The sequence below is a fragment of the Cetorhinus maximus genome, chromosome 23 (genome assembly GCF_964194155.1).
Source record: "Cetorhinus maximus chromosome 23, sCetMax3.hap1.1, whole genome shotgun sequence".
In the NCBI taxonomy this organism is placed as follows: domain Eukaryota; kingdom Metazoa; phylum Chordata; class Chondrichthyes; order Lamniformes; family Cetorhinidae; genus Cetorhinus; species Cetorhinus maximus.
The window spans coordinates 14,687,001-14,712,913 of NC_135901.1; the positions used below are offsets into that span (position 1 = coordinate 14,687,001).

At 46.1% G+C, this 25,913-nt stretch overlaps 1 protein-coding gene and 1 gene segment (V, D, J or C); both read left to right on the forward strand.

Annotated features, from left to right (window-relative positions):
* Positions 1–2,919, forward strand: part of LOC144696922 (uncharacterized) — a 32,693-nt gene extending 29,774 nt beyond the window's left edge. Inside the window, exon 3 of the mRNA XM_078568639.1 lies at positions 952–2,919. Coding sequence (XP_078424765.1) covers positions 952–1,840 — 889 coding nt within the window. The 3' untranslated portion in view covers positions 1,841–2,919. The remainder of the gene's footprint in view (positions 1–951) is intronic.
* The window catches only part of LOC144697834 (Ig heavy chain C region-like), a 541,886-nt gene that overhangs the window by 136,098 nt on the left and 379,875 nt on the right, over positions 1–25,913 (forward strand).

Here is a 25,913-nt window from a genome sequence, read left to right on the forward strand (position 1 = left end):
GCTTTCTTTTTCCTTTTGAAAATGGAAGAGTTAGCAGTGAGCTGATAGAGGCCTTCACAATGATCAATGGGTTGGACGCGGTAGATATGGAGAGAATGTTTTCACTTGAAATTTCTTGAGAGTGGTTACAATGTGAAACTCATAGGAAACCATTGAGATAATTTTGAAAGGAAACTAGATGAGTACGTGAGGGAAATGGGAATAGAAAGATAAGCTGAAAGGATGAGATGAGGTGCATGGAATGGGAGGAGAAGCATGCGGTGTATAAAAACCAGCATAGTCGTTGGACAGAATGGTCTTTGTTTTTTGAATATTCTGAGTATTTCAATGTAAACTCCTTTTACAGGGTATTCAGAGGGTTGGATTTGCAGATGGGAAATTCAAACCAAACATCATGTCAGGATCTGATAGAGTCACTCGATTCCTCAGAACCTGAATATCATCGACCTTTGAATTTGGAAGACGAAATGTTTGTCTGTAAGGAAAGATTTTAAACAACGTTGCGACTGGAATAGCACTAAGACATACACACATGAGTGAGAGTGTTCCAGTGCAATGATTGAAAAGAGTTTTAACCAGCCTGAAAAAAAAGTGCACCATTCACAGCAGGGAGAGACTGTACACATGTTCTGTGTGTGGATGAGGCTTCAACTCATTGTCAAACCTAGAGAGAAACAAGGACACCCACACCATGGAGAAACCATGGAAATGTGGGGACTGTGGGAAGGGATTCAATTACCCATCTGAGTTGGAAACTCATCGACGTATTCACACTGGGGAGAGGCCGTTCACCTGCTCTGTGTGTGGGAAGGGATTCACTCAGTTATCCAGCCTCCACACACACCAGCATGTTCATACTGGTGGCAGGCCATTCACCTGCCTTGAATGTGGGAAGGGATTTAATGCATTATCAACCCTCCGGACTCACCAGCAGATTCACTCTGATCAAAGACCATTTAAATGTTCTGACTGTGAGAAGAGCTTTAAAAGCAGAAAGGATCTGCTGATACACCAACGCTCTCACACTGGGGAGAGGCCGTTCACCTGTGCAGTGTGTGGGAAGAGATTGACTCAGTCATCCCACCTCCTGACACACCAACTTGTTCACACTGATAAGAGACCTTTTAAATGGTCTGACTGTGAGAAGAGCTTTAAAAGTAAAAAGGATTTACTGAACCACCAACGCACTCTGACTGGGGAGAGACCATTCACCTTCTCCATGTGTGGGAAGGGATTCACTTGTTCATCCCACCTTCTGACACACCAATTTGTTCACACTGATCAGAGACCGTTCCATTGTTCTGACTGTGAGAAAAAATTTAAAAGCAAAAAGGATCTTCTGAAACATCAACACATTCACACTGGGGAGAGTCCGTTCACCTGCTCTATCTGTGGGAAGGGATTCACTCGGTTAGCCCACCTGGTGAGACACCATCGAGTTCACACTGGGGAGAGGCCGTTCACCTGCTCTGAGTGTGGGCAGGAATTCATTGATTCATCCAACCTTCTGAAGCATCAGCGATTTCATTCTGGGGAGAGACCATACACTTGCCCCTTGTGCAGGAACAGATTCACTCAGTCATCCCATCTCACTACACACCAGCTTGTTCACACTGATCAGAGACCTTTTAAATGTTCTGACTGTGAAAAGAGATTTAAAAGTAAACAGAATCTGCTGACACACCAACGTGTTCACACAGGGGAGAGGCCGTTCACCTGCTCCGTGTGTGGGAAGGGATTCGCTCAGTCAAACAACCTGCTGAGACACCAGCAAGTTCACATGCGACAGCGGGGGTTGGATTCTGCTGTTATTGCTGCTGTTAATCACATCCAATGCTGAATCATGTCTGGACACCTGTTTCCAATGGGGCTCCACAGTTTTGTGGTTTATAGCAATGATTTAGACTTAAATGTGGGAATCATGAGTAAGAAGTTTGCAGGTGATCCTGAAGTTGTTTATGTGTTTAACAATGAGGAAGAAAGCCATAGACTGCAAAGGACTGGTCAAATGGACAGGAAAAATGGCAAACGGAATTCAATCTGGAGCAGTGTGAGATAATGAATTTGGGAGGGCAAACAAGACAAGGGAATGAACAATAAATGGGTTAATGCTGAGAAGTGTAGAGGAACAGAGGGACCTTGGAGTGCATATCCACAGATCCCTGAAGGTGGCTGGACAGATAGATCAGGTGGTCAAGAAGGCATTTGGGACACTTTCCTTTCTTGGCTGAAGTCTAGAATATAAGAGCAGGGAGATTATGCTGGAATCGTACAAAACACTAGTTAGAGCACAGCTAGAGTACTGAGTACAGCTCTGACACTGCATTACAGGAAGGATGTTCTCACACCAGAGAGGGTACAGAGAAGATTTACGATTTACAGGACTGGAGAAATTCAACTATGAAGAAAGATTGGATCAGCTGGGGTTATTTTCTGTGACTGAGGGGAGATTTAATTGATGTGTATGCAATTATGAGGGGCCCAGAATGAGTGGATAGGAAGGACCTTTTTCTATTAACAGAGAGATCAATAACCGGAGGGAGGGTACAGTTTAGAATTAAAGTAATTGGCAGAAGAAATGAGAGGGGGAGGGAGAAATCATTTCAGCCAAAGGGTGGTGCAAGTCTGGAACTCACTGTCTGATTGGGTCGTACAGGCAGAAACCCTCATTGCATTTAACAGAAAGACTTGGATATGCAGTTAAATTACTGTAACATACAGGGTGACAAACTAAGATCTGCAAAGTGGGATTGGCTGAATAGCTTTATTTCAGCCAGTTCAGACACGATGGGCCAAATGGCCTTTTTCTGTACCAGAACTTTCTGATGCTTTTACTCTGACAGTTGGAGCTTGTTTCTGATGATGTTAATAACCTCGCTAATTGGACTGGAGTTTAATATTCTGGATAAATGTGAAATAAAACAGCTTTGTTTTCAACACGTTGTAGATTTTTGTCTTTCCCACCTGAGTGTTTAGCATCACCTGGCTGGAACTCAGAAAGGACAATCTGGGGTAAGATCATACGGCAGGAACAGAACTTCAGCCTGGACACAGTCCTTCAGGGTCACACTGACAGGGTCTTTCTCATCTCTCTTCACTGACGACAAAGTCCCCATGTGGGTTTATCCTGGGGTATGTAAGAAATGTGTCCCAGCCGCTGTCTTCCATGTTTCAGAGCTCCTAGACACGGAACAGAAGGCTCCTTCACAACTGTGTTTAGAGTCAGGAAGAACAACGGTGAATGCTGGAAATGTGCTGTCAAATCAGAGATTGGTGTAAAGTTGTGATCTGTTTCTGACTAAAAGTGAAACAGCAGGTTTAAGTTTAAGAGAATGACTGTGGTAATTATTCCATGGAGATTTAATGTGTTTTTGTGGCAGTCCTGAATCTAGCACTTTAAAGCTCGTGTTAATACATTTAAAATAAACCAATTTAAAACTGGGAACATCTAACTGAAGGATTCGCAGAAGCCTGTTAACTTCTGGGACAATCATACAGCAGACATTTGATCTCCAGATAAAGGAGGACCTGCAGTGTGTTTTCAGAAATTTCCTGTTTTATTAATGTGTCTGTGTGTGTTTGTGTGTTAGACACCAGGATATCTAAAACCATATGCCTTGGAACATCCCCAAGGGTGCATTCCTGATAGTTACCCTGAGATCACTCCCACTGTGGAACTCCACCACTGACCCTGCTGAAGATTGTAGGCTCAGGGAGTGGGGCCTCCAGGAGTGGACTGTAAGAAAGGTGGGTTTCAGTATCCTGACTAATATATGGTGAGGAACCAGAGGAATCCTTACTGAGAACCGTCTGCAGTTTTGTCTGTCAGTGTAGGTCTAGGGGTGAATGATTCCTGACTCCCTGAACTGTCTGACATTGAACCCAGTTTAGAACAAGATGGATTCAGTGTCCAGGAGAATGGGGACCAATATCACCCACAATTGAAGAAGACAAAAGCAGCCAGCTCTAATAATGACTTGGATGAAGGAACTGACTGTATTGTAGCCAAAATCACTGATGATACAAAGCAAGTTGTGAGGAGGATACCAAGAGTCTGCAGAAGGACATGGATAGGTTACCTGAATGGACAAAAATTTGGCAGATGGAGCGTCATGTGGGAAAATGGGAGCTTTCCCACTTTGGCGAGAAGAATATAAAAGTAGAAAATTATTTAAAAGGGGAGAGACTGCACAATGCTGCAGTACAGAAGGATCTGGGTGTCATAGAGTCATGGTCATAGAGTCATAGACTTATACAGCACAGAAACAGGCCCTTGGGCCCATCGTAATTGTGCCGGCCATTTTCCAGGGCTTGGCCCATAGCCCTGTATGCTATGGCATTTCAAGTGCTCATCTAAATACTTCATAAATGTTGTGAGGGTTCCTGCCTCTACCACTTCCTCAGGTGTCCTTGTACATGAATCATGAAAAATTAACATGAAGGTTCAGCAAGTAATGACGAAGACAAATGGAGTGTTGGCCTTTATTGGAAGGGGGGTGGAGTATAAAAAAGGTAACTTGCTACAACTACACATGGCATTGGTGAGACAGCAGCTGGTGTACTTGTACAGTTTTGGTCTCCTTACTTAGGGAATGATATAGTTACATTGGAATCAGTTCAGAGAAGGTTCATTAGGCCGATTCCTAAGATGAAGGCGTTGTCTTATGAGGAAAGGTTGAACAGGTTGCACCCATACTTGTTGGGATTCAGAAGAATGAGAGGTGAACTTACTGAAACATAGAAGATTCTGGGGGGGTGACAGTGTAGATACCGAGCAGATGTTTCCCATCATGAGGAAATGTAGAGCTAGGGGACACAGTTTAAAACTAAGGAGTCTCCCATTTAAGACAGAGATTAGGAGGAATTTCTTATCTCAGGGGGTCGTCAGTCTTTGGAATTCTCTACCCCAGAGAGCAGTAGAGGCCAGGTCATTGAATATATTCAAGGCTGAGTTAGACAGATTTTTGATCTACAAGGGATCGAGAGTAATATTTACTTGAATTTATCTAATATTATGGCCCTTACAGACATCAATACTTTATCCCCAGTTTTATTCAGGGTGGCAAGTGTCCATCCGACGGCACACGACCTGTTCCATGTGAGAATGTGTGGGGGTGAGTGTGTGGGGGGGGGGAGGATGACTGTGTGTGTTAGTTTGTATGCATGTGGATGTGTGTGCTTGTGTGAGAGAGAGCATATGGGTCTTTGTATGTAGGTCTCTGAGTGTGTATGCTGCTTCTCATTAGCTGTAACACAAAACCTTCCTCTCTTTGAGCAGACGATGTTGGTTCTCAGAGAATCCCATTGAGTGATTTGAATGGTACCATTCAGAGATTCTTCATCCAGGGTGAAACCACAGGCTGACCTTTTGCTGTGTAAAACCTGATACCGACACAACTAGGACTCACTTCACCTGGAACAACATGAAGTGTCTGCTGCTTTCCAGATCCCTTCCTTTCCGCACACTGTTATCCTCAGATACTTCACAAATTCCTTGTCTACATCATCCTTAAGCACCCCTCTAGTCTCCACTTTAAATATTTCCTTTGGTGATACTGACAATTAGCAATGGGATTGCTGCTATCACAGAAATCTGTTCTGAAATACTGTCACTCTGACTTTAAGGCTTCCTGGAGTAAAACACTGATCCAGATCTTCCCACCGAACACCAATCCATATCCTCATCTGAGTTCTAGATTTTGTCTAATATAGAAAACCCCTTTTAAACTTATTCAGCATATCTCATCCATACATAATACAACAGTTTGTCTTTAAAATCAGTTCTTCCTTTATATTCTTTGTTGTTCTGAATGATGATAGTATTAACCTTTTTTTTTGCAAAAATATACTTTATTCACAAAATATCTTCAAACAACATTCCAAAACATTTCAAAATCACCAACGCAAAAATACAAACAGGTTCAAACTTTTACAACACGTATCACGAAATCCATTGATACATACAATGAATATTACATTCATTTTGAGCTGTACAGCCCGAGGGAATTTAAACAGTTCCCAGTCCCTCGGTGCACTATGGCAGAAAGGTCTTAGGCAGCGACCCTTCCCCATTGCGCCTTTGTGGCGGTTGCCCCAAGCTTTAGTGCGTCCCTCAGCACGTAGTGCTGGACTTTGGAATGTGCCAGTCTGCAACACTCGGTCGGGGACAACTCTTTGCGCTGGAAGACCAGCAAGTTTTGGGCAGACCAAAGAGCGTCTTTCACCGAGTTGATGATCCTCCAGCTGCAGTTGATGTTTGTCTCGGTGTGTGTCCCTGGGAACAGCCCGTAGAGCACAGAGTCCTGTGTTACCGAACTGCTCGGGACAAACCTCGACAGAAACCACTGCATCTCTCTCCAGACCTTCTTTGCAAAACCTTCTGCCGGTTCATTTATTGAAACCTTGTTCCAATGGTGACATTCCCTTTCTGCCCAGTTATTCCTCAAAGTCAGCCCTTGAATTATTTGTACATTGTTTCATCATGTTCCCACATTTCAGTAACAAATGTTGAAATATTTGCTCCACACCCACAGGGTTTCATCTTTAAGCCACAAACAGAAAGGTCCAGTTTTCTCCTGGAGTTTGAGACAAATCAGCTTTCAAAATGATGCAGAGTTTCAGCCAATGAGGAAGATCCGGGCTCAGCCCCGCCCCTCATTCACTCCGATTGGTTGGAGGACCAGCCGCTCCCTCTCCATCCTCCAGCCCCGCCCCATCTACCTATTGATGATGGGCAATGTGAGCTGGAGCATGCGCATTGCCAACGATGGCGGATGACTGAAGCGGCTATGTAGAAATTCTCAGCCGGTAAGTGACCGCCGGGTGGGTCAAGGGAGAGGAAAGGAAAGCCAGCGGGTGTGTCGGGAGGCTTCATAAACACCTCGTGTAAGCCTCAAGCCCCGAATACGAAGCTTGGGCACAGTATTTGAAAGGGCGACAGCTTCTCGGGCTTTTCTCCGAGCCAGGCCCGGGTTAACGGCCGCCACCTTTATCGGGGACAATGTGCAGCCGCCGGGGCGCCTGCGGAGACAATGAGGGAGTTATGGGCTTAGCCCCGCCCCTCATTCACTCCGATTGGAGGACCAACCGCTCTCGTTCGGTCCTACAGCCCCATCCCCTCTTCTTATTGGTCCGTCCCTCCCGTCAATCACTCCCCGGGCATTGTGAGCTGGAGCAGCCGTTATGAATAATTATCAGCGCCTGGTTTGCAGCTGCGGGGCTTCTCCCTCCCGGGAACAGGCCCAGGTTAACGGCCGCCATCCTGAGTCAGCGAGTGGAGGATGGTTCACATCAGAGGATGGGGGAGGGGGGGACAATAAATAAGAGGTTACACTTTGGGCTCAAATCAATGAGGATCTGATCTGTGGGAAGGAAGGAAACCCTGGGAGGTGGGCGGGGAGGATTCAGAAACACCCGCTGGAGGCCCCAAACCCCCAATAAGACTCATTCATGTTATTGTCAGTCTGCAGACAGGAGCTGGAGAACTGAACCCAGGCAGAGGAGAGGGAGGGAGAAAACTGGGAGTGGAGGAAAGAAATGGTGGAGATGGTGAGATGGGTTTGGATTTCAGCCCAGGGAGGAGGGAGAGTGTTTGGGACGGGGATTTACAGCTTTGGGGGAACAGACTCCCAATAAGAACCAAGAGAAAAGCAAAAAACTGCGGATGCTGGAAATCCAAAACAAAAATACCTGGAAAAACTCAGCAAGTCTGGCAGCATCTACGGAGAGGAACACAGTAATTCGGACTCGAAACGTTAACTGTGTTCCTCTCCTCATATGCTGCCAGACTTGCTGAGTTTTTCCAGGTATTTTTGTTTTTGTTACCAATAAGAATCTGCAGGTCTCGCGTTTGCAGTTAAAAACTTTCTGTGCGGCCATCTTGGTGAAGCAGGGTTCCTGTGACCAGGAGAGAAAATGATTGATTCATTGATTCTATTCTCACTCTGCACGGAGGGGCTTGAGAACTGAACCCAGCCAGAGTAGAGGGAGATAACTGGGAGCAGAGCAAAGGATGGTGGAAATGATGTGATGGGTTTGGCAGGGTGAGCAACTCTCACAGAGATAATTATGGGACAGCCTGCCATGGGGTCCATATGTGTGTGTTGAGGGAGGCTGTTGAGTGGGGTGCTGCCAGAGCTGTGAGGATGGGTGGGGATGAGGTTTGGCTGCTAGAACAGTTTGAATAAGGTTCAATGCAGGTCCAATTTATGGGACAAACATCATCCTTGCACTATGCAGCCTGGGACGGTTAACTCAAATAAAGGACAATCCTATAAAATACTGAACAGTTGGTAACCCTGGTTTTGGATTCCAGCAAAGGGACAGGGAAAGTGTGTGGCATGAGGATTTACTGCTTTGCAGGAACACGTGAGGAAAACATGCTTTATAGAAACTAGAATTTTCTGTTCTCAATTTCTATCCTGTCTTGACAGTGCTGATGTTTGTAAACTCCTTTTACAGGATATTTGAAAGGGAGGATCTACTGACATGGAATCGGCCAACCTGGAGAATCACAAGGTCGAGAAACCATGGAAGTGTGGGGACTGCGGGAAGGCATTCAGATCTCCATCCCAGCTGGAAAGTCATCAACGCAGTCACACTGGGGAGAGACCGTTCACCTGCTCCATGTGTGGGAAGGGATTTAATCGATCATTCAACCTACTCACACACCAGCAAATTCACACTGGGGAGCGACCATTCATCTGCTCTGTGTGTATGAAGGGATTCAGCAGTTCATCTCACCTCCTGAAACACAAGCGTGGGAAAGGCCGTTCACCTGCTCCATGTGTGCGAAGAGATTCACTCAGTCACAAAACCTAATGAGACACCAACAAGTTCACAAATAACTTCTGGAGGTAGATTCTCTTGTTATTGCAGTTGTTAATCACATCCAGGTCTGAACCATGTTCATTTGGACAGTTTGCATTTGTTTCTGCTGCTGTTCATAACCCCTATAACTGGCTGGAGCTAACTGTTCAGGAGTTTGTCCCTCAAGTTCAGAGGAGATGAATTGATCAGCCAGAGTCTAACTGAATGGCAGAGCAGGTTCGAAGGGCTGAATGACCTACTCCAGTTGATAAAAGATGATCAGATAGGTGTGATCTCATTCTTATCGAACAATATGCAATGAGAGAGTTCAAGGAGTCCATTTGGCCCTCAGATCATTTAACTGTGTACTGTGACTTGGAGTTGATGAAGCATCTGTCAGGCTGTGTTTATACTACATTCCTAGTCCATCTAACAAGGCACATCTCATACTGAGACAGAGGATCTGCTGTTTACAACCACTGGGGTGTTACACCACGGAATTGACCACTTACCTTGGCAAAATGGGTGCATTTCAATTTTTGGATGGAAATGATGGCAGTGTTCTGGGGACCAAATTGGAGACGCAAGCACAGAGGTGTGGGGAATCTACCCACTAGTGTGGGGATTGTTAACACAGCTGTGAAGGGATTTGGAACTTTTTAGTGTGGCTAAGATGCTATATACAACATGCTGTAGTTACTGTTGACTGGGGTGACATTCAATTCTCTGTTAACTCGTGGATACATTCACAATGCTGTTTACCAGCTGCATGTGGAAAGGGATTCACTTAGCCATCCTTACTGACACACCAGCGCAATCACGTGAGAGGGAGACCGTTCAGATACTTCATGTGTGTGAAGTGATTTACTCAGTTTTCCCACCTGTAAACATTCCAGATTTAAATTTTCAAAGGATTTGTTGCACAATGGGTACATTCCGGCTGGTGAGAGGCTGTATAAATGTGTGTGTGGAAGAAGATTCAATCATGCATGCTACTTGGTGACACACCAGTAGGCGCACATTTGACCATAGGGAGTTATCGATGTTGTTATTCACATCCAGGAGAGCACTATGACAGAGGACCCATGCACTAACTTTCTGAAACATAATCACAGAATGTTACGGTGCAGAAGGAAGCCATTCAGCCATCGTGTCTGCAGGGCTCTCCAAATAAGCATTGACTGAGCACCATTCTCCTGCCTTTTCCCTGCACCCTCACACGTTGTTTCTATTCAAATAATCATCTACTGCCCTCTTGAATGCCTCGATTGTACCTGCCTCCACTACGCTTCTAGGCAGTGCATTCCAGACTTGAACCACTCACTGTGTGAAAAAGTTTTTTCTCACGTCACATTTGCTTCTTTTGCAAATCACTTTAAATCTGTGCCCTCTCATTCTCGATCCTTTTACAAGTGGGAAAAGTTTCTCCCTATCAATTCTATCCAGCCCCCTCATGATTTTGAACATCTCTATCAAATATCATCTTACCCTTCTCCTCTCCATTTTGAGCTGTCCCAACCTCTATCTTCATAACTGAAGTTTCTCGTCCTTGGAACCATTCTCGTAAACCTCTTCTGCACTCTCTCCAATGCATTCACATCCTTCCTGTGGTGCCCAGAACTGTACACAGTACTTCAGCTGAGATCTAAATAATGTCATATATAAGCTCAGCATAACCTACTTGCTCTTGTAGTCTATGCCCCTATTGATAAAGCCCAGGATACTGTATGCTTTATTAACTGCTCTCTCCACCTGTCCTGCCACCTTTAATGATTTATGCACATATACACCCAAGTCCCTCTGCTCCAGCACCCCCTGAACAATTGTATCTTTATTTCATATTGTCTCTCCATGTTCTTCCTACCAAAATGCCACATCCAGTCGTGAATGATGGTGGACAATTAAACAACTCACTGGAGGAGGAGGTTCCACAAATATCTCCATCCTCAATGATGGAGGAGCCAAGAACATCAGTACAATAGATTAGGCTGAAGCATTTGCTATAATCTTCAGCCAGAAGTGCCGAGTGGATGATCCATCTCGGCCTCCTCTGGAGGTCCCAAGCATTACAAATGCCAGCCTTCAGCCAATTCGATTCATTCCATGTGATGTCAAGGCACGAGATACTACAAAGGCTATAGGCCCTCTCAACATTCCAGCAATAGTACTGAAGACTTGTGCTACAGAACTTGCCGCGCCTCTTACCAAGCTGCTCCAGTACAGCTACAACACTGGCATCTACCCGGCTATGTGGAAAATTGCTCAGGTATGTCCTGTGCACAAAAAGCAGGACAAGTCCAACCCGGACAATTACTGCCCCATCAGCCTACTCTCGATCTTCAGTAAAGTAATAGGGGGGGTCATCGACATTGCTATCAAGTGGCACTTGCTTGGCAATAACCTACTCATTGACGTCCAGTTTGGATTCCGCCAGGGCCACTCAGCTCCTGACCTCATTACAGCCTTAGTTCAAACATGGACAAGAGAGCTGAACTCCCCTGGTGAGGTGAGAGTGATTGCCCTTGACATCAAGGCCACATTTGACCAAGTGTAGCATCAAGGAGCCCAAGCAAAACTGAAGTCAATGGGAATCATGAGGAAAACTCTCTGCTGGTTGGAGTCATAGCTAGCACAAAGGAAGATGGTTGTGGTTGTTGGAGGTCAGTCGTCTCAGTTCCAGGACATCACTTCAGGAGTTCCTTAAGGTAGTGTCCTCAGCCCAACAATCTTCAGCTGCTTCATCAATGGACCTTCCTTCCATCATAAGGTCAGAAGTAGGGATGTTCACTGATGTTTGCACGATGTTCCGCGACTCTTCAGATACTGAAGCTGTCCATGTCCAAATGCAACAAGGCCTGGACAATATCCAGGCTTAGGCAGAGAAGTGGCAAGTAACATTCATGTCACACAAGTGACAGGTAATGACCATCTCCACAAGAGACAATCCAACCATTTCTCCTTGATGTTCAACGGCATTACCATCATTGCATCCCCTACTATCAACATTCTGTGGGTTACCATTGACCAGAAACTGAACTGGACTAGCCATATAAATGCTGTGGCTACAATAGCAGGACAGAGGCCAGGAATCATGCGAGGAGTAACTCACCTCCCGACTCCCCAAAGCCTGTCCACCATCTAAAAGGTACAAGTCAGGGGTGTGATGGAATACTCCCTACTTGCGTAGATGAGTGCAGCTCCCACAACACTCAAGAAGCTTGACACTGTCCAGGACAAAGCAGCCTGCTTGATTGGCATCACATCCACAAACATTCACTCCCTCCACCACCAACACACAGTTGCAGCAGTGTGTACCATCTACAAGATGCACTGCAGGAATTCACCAAGGGTCCTTCGGCAGCACCTTACAAACCCACGACCACTACCATCTAGAAGGAAAAAGGCAGCAGATAGATGGGACCACCAGTTGAAAGTTCCCCTCCAAGTCACTCACCATCCTGACTTGGAAATATATCACCGTTCCTTCACTTTTGCTGGTTCAAGATCCTGGAACTCCCTTCCTAACAGCACAGTGGGTGTACCTACATCACATGAAATGCAGCGGTTCAAGAAGGCAGCTCACAACACCCTTCTGAAGAGCAACTAGGGATGAGCAATAAATGATGGCCCAGCCAGCGAAGCCCACATCCCGTGAATGAATAAAAACAAAAATCACCTCACTTCGCTGCAACGAACATCATCTGCCACCTATCTGTCTCTCCACAAACCTGCCTCCGTCCTTTTGAAGTTCAACATTGTGCTTCTCAAAGTTTACAATGCTTCCAAGTTTCCTATCATCCCCCAACTTCGAGATTATCCGAACTCTTTGGCTGCAATTCCAATCGAATGAAAATGACATTTCGAGTTTATTAAAAGATTGATATTTAATGGCGATGCTATTCCCCAGCATTCCCCGGGGCCCAGAATGTGCCCTATCTTCACGACAGGAGACACCGCGCTGGGCGGGGCTGTGACTGGAGCATGCGCAGTTTGATTGTTGAAATTGGACGGCCGCATTTCCATTCGATCAAGATCAGGTGAGAAACGTCAAGGGAGGAGCGGAGCCGGCGGGCGGGCGGAGAGGAATGGAACCCACGTAGGGGGAGGTGGCGGTGGGAAGGTTTCTTAAATACCCTGTTTAAGCTTCAGACCTCGAATAACAAACTCCCAGTCCCGCCTTTATACCCAGCGGGCGGTAACTCCGAGCTCCTGCAAGACCCGGGTTTATGGGGGGAGGGCAATGTGCAGCTGGGCGCATGCGCGGTCATCCCTGTCAGCCGGAGAGAATGTTGTAAATTTCTATCCTGGGGTCATAGAGGTCGACAGCACAGAAAAAGGCCCTTCGGCCCATCGAGTCTGCGCGGGTGAAACAAGTACCTAATTCTAATCCCATTTTCCAGCAGGAGGCCCATGGCCTTGTATGCCATGGCATCGCAAGTGCACATCCAAATTAAATGTTATGAGGGTATCTGCCTCTACCACCCTTTCAGGCAGTGAATTCCAGACTCCCACTACCCTCTGGGTGAAAAAATCCATCCTCAGATCCCCTCTAAACCTCCTTCCCCTTACCTTAAATCTATTGATCCCTCCATCAAGGAGAAAAGTCCCTTCCTGTCCAACCTATCTATGCCCCACATAATTTTATACACCTCAATCATGTCCCCCCTCAATCTCCTCTGCTCCAGGGAAAATAACCCTAGTCTATCCAATCTCTCCTCATAACTAAAACTCTCCAGCCCAGGCAACATCTTGGTAAATCTCCTCTGCACTCTGTCTAGTGCAATCACATCCTTCTTATAATTCGGATTCCAGAACTAAAGGCAATACTCTAACTGTGGCCTAACCAGCGTTTTATACCGTTCCAACATAACCTCCCTGCTCTTATATTCTATGCCTAGGCTAATAAAGGCAAGTATCCCATGTGCCTTATCTACCTGTTCCGCTACCTTAAGGGACCAGTGGACGTGCACACCAAGGTCCCCCGATCCTCGGTACTTCCCAGGGTGCTACCATTCATCGTGTATTCCCGTGCCTTGTTTGTCCTGCCCAAGTGCATCACCTCAAACTTATCTGGATTAAATTCCATTTGCCACTGACCAGCCCAACTATATCTTCCTGCAATCTAAGGCTATCCTCCTCACTATTTACCACCCCACCAATTTTCGTGTCATCCATGAACTTACTGATCAATCCTCCTACACTGAAGTCTAAATCATTTATATATACTGCAAACAGCAAGAGACCCAACACTGATCCCTGTGGAACCCCGCTGGACACAGGCATTCAGTCACTAAAACACCCCTCGACCATCACCCTCTGCCTCCTGCCACTCAGCCCATTCTGGATCTAATTTGCCAAATTGCCTTGGATCCCATGGGCTCTTACCTTCATTATCGGTCTCTCATGTGGGACCTTATCAAAAGCTTTGCTGAAGTCCAAGTAGACTACGTCAAATGCATTGCCCTCATCTGCATACCTGGTCACCTCTTCAAAAAATTCAATCAAATTGGTCAGACATGACAAAACCATGCTGACTGTTCTTGTTTAATCCCTGCCTCTTCAAGTGTAGATGAATTCCATCCCCCAGAATTGCTTCCAATCGTTTCCCCACCACTGAGGTTAGACTGACTGGCCTGTAGTTCCCATGGTTTATCCCTTCCTGCATTCTTGAATGTCGGGACCACTTTGGCTGTCCTCCAGTCCTCTGGCACCTCTCCTTTGGCCAGACTTGCCTCACTGACTGACAGGAATGGATTTTGGAAACTCCTTTTACAGGGGGTTAGAAGGGGAGGATTTACAGAAGGGAAACTAAAATGTTTTCCTGATGGGATCTTCTACAGGAATTGTGTTGGTGAGTGGTCAGAAAAGGGCAAATGAAATTAAATCCAGAAATGTGCGAGGTAATGCATTTGGCGAAAGCAAACAAAGCAAGGGAATACTCAATAAACGGGAGGATATTGAGAGGGCTGAAGGAAGTGAGAGACCTTGGACTGCACGTCCACTGGCCCCTGAAGGTGGCAGGACAGATTTACAAGAATTTTGCCAGGGCCGGAAAATTGCAGCTACGAAGAAAGATTGGATCGGCTAGGGTTGTTTTCCTTAGAACAGAGGAGGCTGAGGGGTGACCTAATTGAGGCACACAAAATTATGAGGGGCCCAGATAGCGTAGACAGTAAAGGCTTGTTTTCCCTAGCTGAGAGGTCAATTACCAGGGTCCATAGATTTAAGGTGATTTGATAGGAAGATTAGAGGGGACTTAAGGAAAAATCTCTTCACCCAGAGTGTGGTGGGTGTTTGGAATTCACTGCCTGGTTTGACGGTGGAGGCAGAAACCCTCAACTCATTTAAAAGGTACCTGGGTCTGCATCTGAAGTGCTGTAACCTGCAAGGCTACGGACCATGTGTAGGAAGGTGGGATTAAAATGGGTGGCTAGTTTTTTATTTTTTATTTTTCGGCCTGCATAGTTACGATGGGCTGAATGGCCTCTCTGTGCCATAACTTTTCTGTAGTTCAATGAAATGTTTCTGAACTGCCTCACTATCCCGTTAATATAAATAGACTGTAGGTTGCTGTAAGTGTCAGACTATATTGTGTCTCCTCATTCTTCCCCCTTCTCCCACTCCGAGTTCCAGGCTGGAGGCTCCGTCGGGCTCGATGTGTAGCTTTGGTGGGAATGTGGGACAGTTGTTGGGACCAGAGATCCTTGGGGGTTGTAGGGCTGGAGGAGATTATAGAGATTGGGAGAGGGGAGGCCATGGAGAGATTTGAAAACAAGGATCAGCATTTTAAAATTGAGGTGCTGCTGAACCGGGAGCCAATGTGGGTCAGCAAGCATGGGATGGTAGGCGAATGGGACTTGGTGTGAGTGAGGACATAGACAGCAGAGTTTTGGATGATCTCACATTTACTAAAGTTAGAATATGGGAGGCCGGTCACGATTGTGTTAGAATAATCAAGTTTAAAGTTAACAGTTTGATGGATGTAAGTTTCAGAAGCAGATGAACTGAGGCAGGGGCAAAGTCAGGCAATGTTACTGAGGTGGAAATGGGCAGTCTTAGTGATAGTGCAGATTTGTGGTCAGAAGCTCACCTTCTGGTCAAATATGACATTGAGGTTGCAAACAACGTGCTTTAACTTCACACAGTTTGTGTACCATCTACAAGATGCACTGCAGCAACTCACCAAGGCTCCTTCGACAGCACCTTCCAAAGCTGAGACCTCTGCCATCTAGAAGGACAAGGGCTGAAGATAAATAGTAACACCACCACCTGGAAGATACCCCCCCAAGCCACACACCATCCTGACTTGGAAATATATCATCGTTCCTTCACTGTCGCTGGGTCAAAATCCTGGAACTCCCTCCCTAACAGCACTGTGTGCGTACCGACACCACATAGACTGCAGCGGTTCAAGAAGGCTAAAAGGTTAGTTAAGGAAAAAGTGGGACCTATCAGAGATGAAGATGGAAACTTGTGTGTAGATGCAGAGGCTGTGGGAAGGGTTTTGAATGAATATTTTGTCTCTGTATTTACAAAGGAAAGGGAGGATGGAAATATAGTAGTCCAGGAGGAACACTGCGAGATATTGGACTGGATAGTCATAAAGAGAGAAGAAGTATTCGAAGGGTTGAAACCCTTGAAAGTTGATAAGTCACCAGGGCCAGATGGATTGTTTCTAAGGCTGCTGAAGGAAGTCAGGGAGGAGATAGCAGATGCTCTGAGGATGATTTTCCAATCTTCACTAGATACAGGGGAGGTACCGGAGGACTGGAGAAATGCAAACGTAGTTCCATTGTTTAAAAAGGGATCAAAGGAAATGCCAAACAATTATAGGCCAGTTAGACTTACATCGGTGGTGAGCAAATTAGCAGAATCAATCCTGAGAGATAGGATTAACTGTCATGTGGAAAGGCATGGGCTAGTCAGGGATGGTCAGCATGGATTTGTTAAAGAAAGGTCTTGCCTCACAAATTTGATTGAATTCTTTGAGGAAGTGACAAGAAGGGTTGATGAAGGTAGTGCAGTGGATGTTGTGTACATGGATTTTAGCAAGGCATTTGACAAGGTCCCACATGGCAGATTGGTCAGGAAAGTAAAAGCCCATGGGATTCAGGGTAATGTTGCAAACTGGATAAAAGGTTGGCTTTGTAACAGGAAACAAAGGGTAATGTTCGATGGATGCCCTTGCGAATGGAAAGTTGTCTCAAGTGGTGTTCCACAGGGCTCAGTGTTGGGACCCTTGCTGTTTGTGTTATATATTAACGATTTGGACGTGAACGTGGGGGGACGGTTGGGAAATTTGCAGATGACACAAAGATTGGCTGAGTAGTAGATAGTGTAGAGGATAGCCACAATCTCCAAAACAATATAGATGGGTTGGTGGAGTGGGCGGTAAAGTGGCAGATGGATTTTAACATAGAAAAGTGTGAGGTCATACATTTAGGGAGGTCAAACAGTTACAAGGATTACACAATAACTGGGAATATACTGAGAGGGGTAGATGAAGTGAGAGATCTTGACATACAAGTACACAGGTCCCTGAAGGCAGCAGTTCAAGTAGACAAGGTTGTAAAGAAGGCATATGGAATGCTCTCCTTCATTGGCAGAGGTATAGAATATAAAAGTAAGGATATAATGTTGGAATTGTATAAAATACTGGAGAGGCCACAACTGGAGTGCTGTGTGCAGTTCTGGTCACCACATTATGGGAAGGACATAATAGCTCTGGGGAGACTGCAGAGGAGGTTTACAAGAATGTTGCCAGGGTTAGAAAAGTGTAACTACGAGGAGAGATTGGATAGGTTGGGGTTATTTTCCTTAGAACAAAGAAGGCTGAGAGATGACTTGATTGAGGTGTACAAAATTATGAGGGGAATAGATAGAGTGGACAGGATAAAATTGTTTCCCTTGGTAGAGAATTCTAGATCCAGGGGACGTAGATTCAAGATAAGTGGCAGAAGGTATAGGGGCGACATGAGGAAGAACTTTTTTACACAGAGGGTAGTGGGTGTCTGGAATTCACTGCCCAAGTTGGTGGTAGAGGCAGAAACTCTAAACTCTTTTAAAAAGTACCTGGATCTGCAACTTCAGTGCTGTAAGCTGCAGGGCTATAGACCGGGAGCAGGAAGGTGGGATTAGAAAGGACACTTGGGTGTCCTCGGGCTGGCGTGGACAAGATGGGCCAAATGGCCTCCTTCTGTGCTGTAACCTTTCTATAGTTCTATGGGTATAATGATGGCAGATTTGAAGGAAAGATGGACAGTACTTGAGAGAGAAAACTGTCGACATATTCAGTGAAAATGGGGAAGTTGAGTGATCAGTAGTTTAGTGGGTGTAGGGTCAATAGAGCAAGAGATGAATTTCATGGACAAGATGAGCTCTGAGAGGGCATGAGGGGAGATGGAAGGGAAACTACAGAAAGATGTGAGTTCAGAGCTCGGATAATGGGGAACTTGAGGGAGGGCGAGTGGAAAGGAGGGAAGCAGCAAAGGCAGCTCATCCGATTGTCTCAATCTTAGTGATAAAGAAGCTCCATGAGATCCTCACACCAGTTGTTGGGGATGAGGATGGAGGGAGAGCATTTCAAAAGGAATGAACTTGTGTTAGAGATTTTAAAAAGATTCAACACATCGTGTCTTTAACACAAAACTAATTTATTTGATATTTACCCAGAATATTCGCCCCCCTAAGTGGTCTGTAGTTTATTAACATCAGCAGAAACAGATCCCAATGAACATGGTTCGGTCCTGCATGTGATTAACAGCAAAATCCCACCACTTTAGTTACTTGTGAATTTGCTGGTGTGTCAGCAGGTTGGATGAGGTAGTGAATCCTTTCCCACAATGGGGGCAGGTGAATGGTCTCTCCCCAGTGTGAATTCGTTGGTGTGCCAGCAGCTTGGATGAGGTAGTGAATCCCTTCCCACAATGGGGGCAGGTGAATGGTCTCTCCCCAGTGTGAATTCGTTGGTGTGTCAGCAGGTGGGATGAATGAATAAATGCCTTCCCACACTGGGGGCAGATGAATGGCCTCTCCCCAGTGTGAATTCGTTGGTGTGTCAGCAGGTTGGATGAGGTAGTGAATCTCTTCCCACACTGACGGCAGGTGAATGGCCTCTCCCCAGTGTGAATTTGCTGGTGTGTCAGCAGGCTAGATAACTGAGTGAATCCCTTCCCACACTGGGGGCAGGTGAATGGCTTCTCCCCGGTGTGAACTCGCTGGTGTGTCAGCAGGTGAGATGACTGAGTGAATCCCTTCCCACACTGAGGGCAGGTGAATGGCCTCTCCCCAGTGTGAGTTCGCTGGTGTACAGTGAGTTGAGATGATCGCCTGAACCCAGTCCCGCATTGAGAGCACCTGAACGGTCTCTCGTCAGTGTGAACATGTTGATGGGACATCAGCTCGCAGGAACTTTTAAAGCACTTCCCACAGTCTGGGCATTTAAAAGGTCTCTCTTCACTGTGAACTCGCTGGTGGCTCAGCAGGTTGCTTGAAAGAGTAAATCTCTTCCCACACGTTGAGCAGGTGAACGGCCTCTCCCCAGTGTGACTGCGCCGATGCTCTTCCAGCTCAGACGGGAATCTGAATCCCTTCCCACAGTCCCCACATTTCCATGGTTTCTCCCCGATGTGGCTGCGCTGGTGTCTTGACAGGCCAGATGATCGGTTGAAGCCTCGTCCACACGCAGAACACATGTACGGTTTCTCTCCACTGTGAATGGTACTTTTTCCTTCCATGTTCAAAATCAAATGATATTCAGGTTATGATAAATCGGGCGAATGTCAGATTCTGCTGTGATGATTTGTTTCTGTTTCCCGACTGCAAATCCTCCCCTTCTAATACCCTGTGAAACTGATTTAAAACAGAAAAAAAGGTGTGAGAGAGAATCCACAAAAACACAAAGGCAGGTTGTGAAATTGAGCTGAATGAATCTGGTAATTTGTGGGGCTGGCACCAGGAAAAAGTGACCATGAAAACTGCTGGATTGTCATAAAAACCCAACTGGTTCACTAATGTCCTTCAGGGAATGGAACCTGTCACCTGGTCTGGGTCTACACAAGACTCTGCCTTGTGAGGTGGGAGGTACAGGGGGTGAAGATGTGTTTAATACATCTTCAGCTCAACCAGAACTTTGGCAGAATATCCCAAACCCTCAACATCCACTACCTAGAAGTATGAAGGTAACAGGTGTCAATGAACACCATCACCTCCAACTCACACACCGTCCTGACTTGTCTGACATCCAGTACTGGATGAGCAGAAATTTCCTCCATTTAAGTGTTGGGAAGATGAAAGCCATTGTCTCCACTCCCTAACCACTGACTCCATCCCTCTTGCAGCTCTCTGAGGCTGAACCAGACTGTTCACAATCTTGTTGTCATATTTCAGCCCAAGCTGAGCTTCTGACTACAAATCACTAAAACCACCCATTTCCACCTCAGTAACATCGCCCAGCTGTGCCCCTGCCTCAGAGCACAGCCCGGTCCCCACGCTGGCGCTCTGGGTTCCTGTTCTCATTGATAGGGGACTTTCTGACCCACAGGATAAACCAGCCGCCATCAAGACCAATCAGTGAACGGGCATTTTGTTTCCCCCAGTTGGTAAAACAGAAAGTCCATGGATGAGGGGGATACTGGACAGGAAGCACAATGAGGGGTTCAGACACTTTATTAAATACTCACAGCAGCACATTAATCTGATCGGAGATCACTTCCTCACGAGCAGCCAGCGGTGTGAAGCCTCCTGAGATTCCGGTCCCTTTCCCGTCAGTATTTACAGGAGCTGGGACACGGAAAAGAGTCTCAGTAAAATCAGGGATTTATTTGTTCACTGCTTTACAATGGGTCTGGGCTCACACTTGAGGTTCGTACAGCCTGTGACTCCCTGGGTTTATTAACTCTCCCCCCTCCAGACCCTTTGGGCTCTCTATTGTTGGACTCTCTATTGCTTTTCAATGTCCTCCTGGTCTTGTTGTATCTGATCCAATAAAAACCCTCCTCACATCACACAGGGAACAGCTTTAGACATGTTCTCACTTTTCACCTCAATCTTATTCTGCTGAATGATCTCACTGACCGTTCCCTTTCTCTCGATCAGTCCGTCCACCATCTCTTTTCTGGATTTCACTCCTCCTTGTTGTTCCAGGATTTCATCTCTCCGCCTTTTATTTCTTTTACTGAAGATTCCTGTCCATTGCTGCCTCACAGCCTCGTCCTGTTCCCACATATTCTCCATGTCTAAGTGCTTCCCAGCGGCCGTGCCAGCCGTGGCCCCTATTCCAGCCCAAACACTGATCCCTCTCTTCCCTCCACCCTTTTTACTGGTGTCACTATCACAGGGACGATCACGGTGTTTTCCCAAAACTGCCTTAACACCGGGGTCTTGGCTACTGGGTGGTCATAGTCCACCCATCTCTCTCCCTGTGTTCTGATTTATGAAATTCCTGGATAATTCCCTGATCATCCGAACATCAAGGTCCTTGTAGATGGGATGACATAACCGTGGGGACGGGTGTGTGGTATTCAGGGCACATAGTACGGGAACTATTTTAAATCTTGTATCATTATGTAGGCTCTGTGAGTACGAGTGATGATTAAACCATTTATGGAACCAATTTCGCGTGGCAGGACAGATTGAGGGGGTATCAGTGAAGCATATGGGGTCTTGGGCTTCATAACTAGAGGTACTGAGTACAAAAACAGGGAAGTGCACCAACAGAGAATTGTTCTGATCTGGAACCCTTTCCCTGAAAAGGTGCTGGAACCTGATTCTATATTTAGCCTCCACCCACTCGTCCTAGATTCCCCAACCAGTGGAAATAGTTCCTCTCTATCTATCCTGTCAGTTCCAATTAATATCCCAAAAACTTTGATCAAATCAGCTCTTAATCTTATAAATTCCAGGGATTACAACCCTCACAGTGAGGTGATGTATTTTATCAGGAGGAATAGGGAGAGGGAAAATATTATTCATGGCACAGCTCTAAGGAGTGAGCAGGGACAGAGGGACCTGGGGCTTCATAGCTTTGATCTCTGAAGGTGACAGAATGTATTACGAGAGTGGTTAGCAAAGCCGATTGGATCTTGAGCTTCATAAATAGTGATATTGAGAACAAAAACAGGGAAGTTATGCTGACTTCTTTATAAAACTCTGGTTAGGCCACAATTCGAGAATTGCATCCAGTTCTGGTCACCTCACTTTAGGGAGGATGTGAAGGTCATTGAGAAGGTGCAGAGGAGATTTACCAGAATGGTTCCTACAAAGGAGGTTGAGGGGAGATTGGGAGAGGTGTACAAGATTATGACAGGTTTAGAAATGGTGAACAAAGAAAAGCTATTCCCATCAGCTGATCGTACAAGGACTCAAGGACAGAGGTTTAATATTTTGGGTAACAGCTGCGGGAGATGTGAGGAAGAATACCTTTACACAGTGAGTGGTAATGACCTGGAGGTTACTGCCTATGAGGGGGGTGGAAATGGACATGGTAGTGATTTCAAAAGGAAATTGGACAGAAGCATGAGGGAAATAAACTTGCAAGGATACGGGGATAGAGCAGGGGAATGGGACTGATTGGATTGCTCTACATAGCTGGCATGGACTCAATGAGCCTAATGGCCTCCTCTGTGCCATAATTACTCTGTGACTCTTATGTGTAATCTCATTCTGTAACTTAACCCTTGGAGCTCAGATCACTCAGGTAAATATGTGCTACACTCCCTCCTAGGCCATTCTATCTTTCCTGATGTTTGTTGCCCAGAACTGAACGCAGTTCTTCAGGTATGCTGTAACCAGGGTTTGTGTGTCTCTGCATTTTTCCCGTCACACCTGAAATCGTCTCAGAATCACAGAGTGCAGAAGAGGCCCTTTGGCCCATCGAGTCTGCATCAACATGTGAGAAACACCTGACCTACCTACCTAATCCCATTTACCAGCACTTGGCCCATAGCCTTGAATGTTGGTCAAGATGTCAAGGCCCATTGGTCCCTAATGGGCCCTACTCTTTCCCTGGTTATCCTCTTCCCATTGGCATTGAAAAAAAATATTTAGATCCCTGCAGTTGAATCTTTCAGACACTGAATTGTAGATTTTTCACCAAATATCAATTTACGATTGTAGTAAAAGTTCATAATTTTGTCAAGGGGGTCCTGCTGAAAGTTTTTCAAATTAAGGGGAAGGATCACAGATGGTGCTTTTAAAAAGGGACACTGCAGCCCTGAAAATCAGTGACACCTTCAGAATATTAAACTCCAGCCAGTTATAGGGTTGTTAACATCAGCAGAAACAAAATATTGCCAGACTATCAATACTAAACAAACTTACAAGCAGCAAGAACAGCAGGATCCAACCCCTGCAGTCACTTATGAACTTGCTGATGTCTCAGGAGGCATCGTGACTGAGTGAATCCCTTCCCACACACCAAGAGTTGAATAACCTATTCTCAGTGTGAGTGCGTTGGTGGTCAGCAGGTTGAAAGACTTTGCAAATCCCTTCCCACACAGCGAGCAAGTGAACAGCCTCTCCCTAGTGTGAACTCGCTGGTGTGCAGTGAGGTTGGATGACCGACTGAATCCTTTCCCACAAACGGAGCATGTGAACGGTCTCTCCGCAGTGTGAGTGCGTTGGTGAGCAGTGAGGTTGGATGACTGCCTGAAACTCTTCCCACAGGAAGTGCAGCTAAATGGCTTCTCCCCAGTGTGAATTCGCTGGTGTCTCAGCAGGGTGGGTAAAACTGTGAATCCCTTCCCACACATGGAGCAAGTGAACGGTCTCTCCCCAGTGTGAACTCGCTGGTGTAAAATGAGGGAGGATGCCTGTCTGAAACTCTTTCCACAGGAAGTGCAAGTGAACAACCTCTCTCCAATGTGAACTCGCTGGTGTGTCAGAAGATGGAATGACTGAGTGAATCCCTTCCCACACTCGGAGCAGGTGAACGGCCTCTCCCCAGTTTGGGTGCATTGTTGTACAGTGAGTGCTGAAGAGTGCCTGAACCTCTTTCCACAGGAAGTGCAGCTGAATATCTTCTCCTCAGTGTGAATTCGCTGGTGTTACCAAAGGCCAGATGACTGAGTAAATCCCTCCCCACACACAGAGCAGGTGAATGGCCTTTCCCCTGTGTGACTGCGTCGATGGTTTTCCAGCAGGGATGGGTAACTGAATCCTTTCCCACAGTCCTCACATTTCCACAGTTCTCCATAGTGTGGGTGTCCTTGTGTCTCTCCAGGTTGAATGATTAGTTGAAACCTTGTCCAGACACAGAACATGTGTATGGTTTTCCTCACTGTGAACGATGTGATGCTTTTTTAGGCTGTTTAACTGGTTAAATCTCTTTCCACAGTCAGTTCACTGAACACTCTCACTTGGGTGTGTGTGCGTGCCTCGGTGTTTATCCAGTGACACTGAAGTTCAGTATCTTTCCCCACTGACAGAACAGACAAACATTTCTCCTTCCACATTCAAAGTCTGAGAATATTCAGGTCCTGGTGAATCAAGTGACTCTGTCAGAAGATGTTTGGTTTGAGTTTCACATCTGCAAATCCTTCCCTTCTAATACTATGGAAAACGAGTTTATAAAAGTCATCACTGTCAGTCCGGGATGAAAATTCAGAACAGACAATTCTAGTTTTAATGGAATATTGTTTTCTCTCTTGTTCCCCCAAAGCTGTAAATTCCCGTCCCACACACTCTCCCTCCTCCCTGGGCTGAAATCCAAACCCATCTCCACCATTTCTTTCCTCCACTCCCAGCTTTCTCCCTCCCTCTCCTCTGCCTGGGTTCAGTTCTCCAGCTCCTGTCTGCAGACTGACAATAAAATCAATGAATTAATCATTTTCCAAAATCCATCCCTGTCAGTCCAGGATTGAAATTCACAATATTCTCTCCTCCTGCTGACAGGGGCAGGGATGACCGCGCATGCGCCCTGCTGCACAAGATGGCGGTCGTTAATCCGGGCCTCTCACCGAAGAACGCGAATCGGGGCAACTGCCGCCCACAGATACCAGCGAGGAACCGGTAGCTTGTTATTCTGGCTTCAGAACGGCTCAAGTTGTTTACGAAACCTGCCCGTTCACCCGCCGGCTGCATCTCTCCTGCAATTCCGCCCTTTATCTTACCGGCTGCAGACCTGACAAACAAGCAACTTTCCTTCGCCCTCACACACTGCCCATGCTCCAAACTCGAGGCGGGATTGCACCTGTGCTCTGATGTCCAGCAACCACACTGCGCGTGCTCCCATCACAATGCCTGGGTGATTGACGGCAGCTCTGAACCAATAGCAAGAGGTTGCAGGACCAAAGGGGTGCGGCTGGCCCTCCAGCCAATTGGAGTGAATGAGGGGCGGGGCCTAACCAGGATCTCCCTCATTGGCTGAAACTGCATCATTTTGGAAGATGATTTGCCTCAAACTTCAGGAGAAAACTGGACCTTTCTTGCTTGTGGCTTTAAACAGATGAAACCCTGTGGGTGTGGAACAAATATTTCAATATTTGTTACTGAAATGTGGGAACATGGTGAAACAAGGCACAAACTTAAAGAAATAACTGGGCAGACAGGGAATTCACCATTTGAACAAGGGGAGTCCTTGGTTTCAATAAATGAACCGGCAGGAGGGTTAGGACAGGTCAGGGATAAGGTTAATATTCAGAACAATACAGAATGTAAAGGAAAAACTGATCTCAAAGACAATTTGTTGTAATGTGTGTGGAGGGGATGTGCTGAACCAGGTTTAAAGAGGTTAAACATGTTTTCCATATTGCACAATCACAATGCTTCAAAGATGAGACATGAAAGCCCTCAACATTAATCATGACAAGTGGGAAGCTAATTGATGATTGATGCAACCGGAAACACCAGCTGTGGGCAGGAGTTCACCACCACAGCAACATGTCGTTTCAGAAACTTCAACACAGACAAACAAGGTGTCAGCAGAAATCATCTCGCAACACGAGTAAGGAAAACCTTCATATGAGGCACTTTTGCCTTTACAGAATCGGCTTGTTCAGCCATCAGATGAAGTGCAGCAGATCGTCTCATCTGATCTCACCAAAGTTCTGAGGCTGCATTCCCATCATCTCTCACAGATGCTAAACATATGGGACAATCACATTAAA